Below are 5,339 nucleotides of genomic sequence, written 5' to 3'. Positions count from 1 at the left end.
TGCTGGAGTCCAAACTGAGGCTGCCAAATTGGCAATTTATAATACTGAGCAGTTCTGATCCCAATGCCAATATAATTCATTCAGGGGTGAGTGAGGTGCTCAACATGAGAGGACAACGACATGCAAATGTGTTCAGCATTGCTTGTAGATTTAGGGGTCGGGAAAATATCAAGTAAAAGTTGAGGAAGGGTACACCTGCTGTTGTCTGACCTCACTGCACCACACCCCACCCCAGCCAAACACACCCCTACACAAAGCTGTGTTGTGATCGTCACCTCCCCTCCTCTCACTCAATCACTTACTGTTGGTCTGTTACCCAAGATCAATACCAGCCCTCAGGTTGTTGTACTGAATGTTACTGCCTTCCTGTTGAGCAGGGCCACTGGCCTCTGGCTGGTCATGACCACTCCTTGGCGCTGTCATTTGTGCAAAGCCCTTCTCTTGTCCAGCTCAGTGCCCAAGTGATAATACCTACACTGTGGCTTCATGAAAAGAGGGGACTCTATTAATGTTGACTCGCCAGCCAGTGAGTGAGAGGCCATCACCTCCATAAAACTTAGCCATATAATAGGTTTAGTCTAGAGTGATGCCCAGTCACCAGATCATGTACGCCTGTCACATGACGAGAGTGTTTATTTCATTCAGTTGTTTCTTTGGCCAATGAAACGCTGGATTTTGGAGAGCAGAGTACGTGGGCAGACAATGAACTTAAAGTCTGCATTGCCTGTGGCCTCAGATTACCACAGGAACAATTCAGCAGTGTTGACACAAACCGAAAATAAAAGCAACAGCTGTCCTGGATAATAACGCACATGTCATCTACAATGAGTCCAGACATGAGAGTGTGGAAGAGCTGGGGTAATAACTTGAAGAATGAACTGAAAAACAAGGTGAAACTGTGTGACATTGAGACAAAGAGCTGGGATTTGCTAGCAAGAGGCTGATCCCAATCAAATCCAATACTCGGGGCAATTGTGACGTGTAGAAAGACAACAACGGCTTGTGGAGTAACAACATCAACCGGAAAGCAACTTACGCAAAAAAGTCTCCTGAGTATAGATTCAAGCCAAGTTTCTTAATTACACCACAATATGCCAAATGTCAACCCAGCAAGTTGCACGGTAAATGCCATTCCTAAAGAGTAAACACCTCTCTTAACAAAGGACCATATTTACACACAGACCTACCAACGACATGAGCACGTAATTCGAAGATTTCTCATCAAATGTTTATAACTTCTTATAGCTCACACTCCAAACGTAAGTTGTTCCTTTTCATGTAAAATTGCAACTTATATTAGAGTGACTGACCAGCCCGATGGGGCATATGGGAGAAGCAGACAGACTAAAAATACTTACCTTTATTCCTGACTCTTCAGATCTGTCCATCGCGGTGTTAGGATGTGAACTGTTATAATGGATGGTGCACTTACCCGTCTGAAGGGCAGAAAATGCTGAATGTTCCATTGATTCAGCTGAACGTCATATCCACATCCTAACTCACAGTATCATAGTATCCCCAGAGTGCAAAAAATGCCCATTCGGCCCTACCTTATCCCTGAAACCCTGCGTCTCCCATGGCTTAGACACCTAACCTATAATTCCCTGCGCACTATGGTTAGCTTAACATAGACAATCCCCCTAACCTCCACATCTTTGTGCTGTGGGAATGGTGAGCATTAATTCACAGAAATGGAAGTACTCTTAACTCCTCAGACACATTGGCTAAGGGTACGAGGTGTTGTGTCAAGATGTAGGAGAGCATTCCAAGATAAGGTTGAGATGACTGGGAGTGCTGAAAGATTATATTCTCTCAGCCTCCTTAATGCTACTTGTGCAGTGACACTTTCAGAAACCTGAGGGCAGACTCTCAGGGAAGGATTGATACAGATCCAGCATGGCAGCTCCCATTTGAAAAGCGCTGAATTCTACGGTTTATTATCATGGATGTTGGAAAAAGTCCGTGCTTTTGTAAAGCACCTAAGGATTATCATTTGAGTTATTTACTGTCACGTGCATATTCTTTGCACATACAGTGAAATGTGTTGTATAGTGTTGCCACGCTGCAGCACCATCTCAAAACACATTTAAAATCACAACATACAATATAAAGGAGAAAGAAATGGAGAAATAAAGAAAACGTCCAACTACATAGAACTTGCTAAGTACTCCATCATGGACATGCTGGTCAGGCATGTGTCCCCTTCTCTATCACCGTCGGAATGAAAGTCGCCCAATGTTTGGCAGCATCTTGACTCCGCTGATGCCTTGGTCAAAAGGAGGCCTTAATGGACCTCACTGATGCTGCTAGGCATGACATTGGTCCAAACACGATTCTGTTGTTACCACGAGGCTGCTTTAGACATCGGTTACTAATGCAATCACTGCCGTTGCTGCCCGTTCTTGCACTGTGCCGAAGCTCCAATGCTGCCTCCATTAATCTGTGATGGCGACCTGCACTGACAGGTACCCAAACTCAACTTCTCCCCATCTCCATGAATCTGTGCTGGATACAGATCATGACAGGAACCCGAAAACACCTTTCCCTTCCCTCCATGAATCTGCGCTGGATAGCGACACTGACAGAACCCAAACTAATCTTCACTAAATTATGATGGATGCAGGAATACCAGGAAACCAAACTCACATTTTCTGCCTTCATGAATCTGAGCTGGATACAGATACTGACAGGAAACAAATCTCACCTTCGCTCTGCCTCCGTGAACATCTGCTGGATACAGACACTAACAGAAAACTAACCCACTTGCACGCTACCTCCATGAATCTGTGCTGGATGCAGATGCTGCCAAAATCCCAGACTCACCTGTACAGCTAATTTTGTGAATATATGATAGATACAGACATTGCCATGAACGAAAATAGAGCTCATCTGCTGCCTGCACGAAACTGTACTGGATATGGACTCTGCCCCGGACCGAGACTCATCACCGCCTGAGCAGCCATGAATTGGCGTCAGGGCAGGAGCCATCAGGAACCCAAACTCTCTCGGCTATCTCCGATGTGAGTCCATGCTGCTCGACACACTCACAGATTTCGCTGCTCTTCACCAAGAGGTAATTAAAATAAACTCCAAGAAAACTTGTAAGTGAACGCAGACAGGACAGAGAAATGAAATAAAACGAAATGAGAATGAACCCCGACTCCACCACAATCTTACTAGAAGTCTAGGGGATTTACCTTTCCTGTGTAAGGGTAAGTTTCCTCAGAGTTGATGCCTTGAAAATCAATCACTTGATGAAAGGCGTTCAATGCCGTTCCAAGAACGCATCCGTTTCTTGGTTCCTTACAATCAATCAGATTCTGTTCACTGAGAGAAACCAAGTTTCCATGCCTTTTTGCCCACTGTCCTTCTATGGCACCAGTTGCACTGAAAGCCCAGTCAGAATGACATTGACCCGAGTGTTGACAGAAATATAACCACATTAAATCATATTGATCGAAAAACGAGAGCCAGTTTGCATCTACATTCATTTGGAACACCGTCTCAGACTAATGTTCTTAGTCTAAATGTTTGTTCAGGTTTCTCAGAATTACACAACTCTGTGAATATAGGTGTGCCTGGGTTCGGATTTGATTTGATTTATGTCTTGTAACGTGTCACGAACAACAGTGAAACACTTTGTTTATGAGCAATAGAGGCACATGATAGTATGCGAGGATGAAGAGATCAAAAAAGACTTGGACAAATCTTACATTGTAGAGAGTGGGCACAAGGCAAATTCAATGTAAGCAAGACCAGTATGATTTGAGCTAGAGAGTCTCATAACCGTCTAATAACAGCTGGGGAAAAGCTGTTCCTGCACCCTGCTGGTGGATGTGTTCAAGCTTCAGTATCTTCTACCTGAAGGAATGCATGTAATGAGTACATTACCGGGGTGAGGTAGGTCCTTGATGATTTTGCCTGCCGTTTCGTGGCAGCGAGGTGTGTAAGTGAAGTTCATAGATAGAGTATTCGATTCTATGATCGTCTGGGACTCGCACATAACCTTCAGTAGTTTGTTATGATCCTGAGCTTCGCAGTTGCCATACCTGGCCTTCTGGACCCAGACAGTATGCGCTCAAAGGTGCAGCTGTCGAAGTTAGTGAGGGTCGTTGTGCACATGCCAAAATTCCTGAGCTCTCTGAGGAAGAAGAGGTGTTGTTGCATATTTTCCAACGGCACAAACACATGATATTTTCCGGAAAGTTTTTCCATTATGGTCAGTCTAGGAAATTTGACATTTTCCATTCTCTCAACCTCATTCCCATTGATGGAGATGGAAGCGTGTTGTTCTCCTTTCCTTCTGAAGTCAAATATGTGTTCTTTAATTTTACCGAAATTGAGCGAGAGAGAGACGCTATTCTCTTTGCGTCACGTCAATGATCCCTCTATCTCCATTCTGTCTTTTCATTAATCGTTGTCAAATTCCCCTCCTGTTACAGTGCTGTCGTCAGTGAATGTATAGATGGTGTTCGTTCGGAATTCGTGGGTGTAACGGGAGTACAGTAACTGGTTGAGCACTCATTATTGGGGGGACGCAAGTGGTGAAGGTTATCCGGGGGAAGGTGCAGTTGCCTATCTTCAATGATTGGTATCTGTGGGTCAGACAGCTGCGGATACAGTTGCAGAGGATAGAATCATGATCAATTTCACAGGGTATTGAGTTCAATGTGGAGAGGATAAGAGTGTTGAAGGCAGAGGGGTAGTCCATGAGCAGGAGTCTGACAAAAGTGTCCTTGTCCAGATGTTCAAGGGGTGCAGGGCGAGAGGTATTTCACCCACTGTGGACCTGTTACATTAAAAGGCAAATTTTAAGTGACCGAGGCAGGCTGGGAGAATGGAGTTGATTTGGACCCTCACCAGCTTCTCGAAGCACTTCATGATTATTGTGCTCAAGCCACTGGTCGGTCCTCATTAAGGAACAATGTATGAGTTTTGTTTCCTCACTTACGAAAATGATGGTGGACTTCTTGAAGCAGGTTGGGACTTCAGCTTGTAGAAGAAAGAGTTTGAAGATGTCGGAGAATTTTTCGCTAGCTGGTCCACACTGGAGCTGAGTGCCTGGTGGGGACAGTGTTTGGGCCAAGCAGCATCCTTAGGGTTATTCCCAGGAGGACTGATCTGATTTCTACAGCAGTGACTAACAACTTGAAGCATTGACATGTAAGAGGATTATTTGATGATGAAAAGTCTCCTTACTAGCAAAACTTGTCTCATTATTCAATTTCCCCTCTCGACAAATTCACAAAATGCATTGGCTATCTAGGGGACATCGCATGGCTCTCAGAGAGGGACAGGATGAACGCTGTTTCCGATTTGTTACAAACGACCATGGTGTT

The 5,339-nt window shown here is 44.6% G+C and overlaps 1 protein-coding gene across 1 annotated transcript in view; it reads right to left on the bottom strand.

Moving 5' to 3' along the window:
- LOC122547620 (procathepsin L-like) overlaps positions 1 to 5,339 on the bottom strand; it is a 24,169-nt gene that overhangs the window by 10,184 nt on the left and 8,646 nt on the right. The window contains exon 3 of the mRNA XM_043686223.1: positions 3,198 to 3,417. Coding sequence (XP_043542158.1) covers positions 3,198 to 3,417 — 220 coding nt within the window. The remainder of the gene's footprint in view (positions 1 to 3,197; positions 3,418 to 5,339) is intronic.

This window comes from Chiloscyllium plagiosum, unplaced genomic scaffold, assembly GCF_004010195.1.
Source record: "Chiloscyllium plagiosum isolate BGI_BamShark_2017 unplaced genomic scaffold, ASM401019v2 scaf_13995, whole genome shotgun sequence".
Lineage (NCBI taxonomy): Eukaryota > Metazoa > Chordata > Chondrichthyes > Orectolobiformes > Hemiscylliidae > Chiloscyllium > Chiloscyllium plagiosum.
The sequence above is the reverse complement of the archived record's forward strand: the minus strand, read 5'-3'. Positions and strand labels throughout refer to the sequence as shown.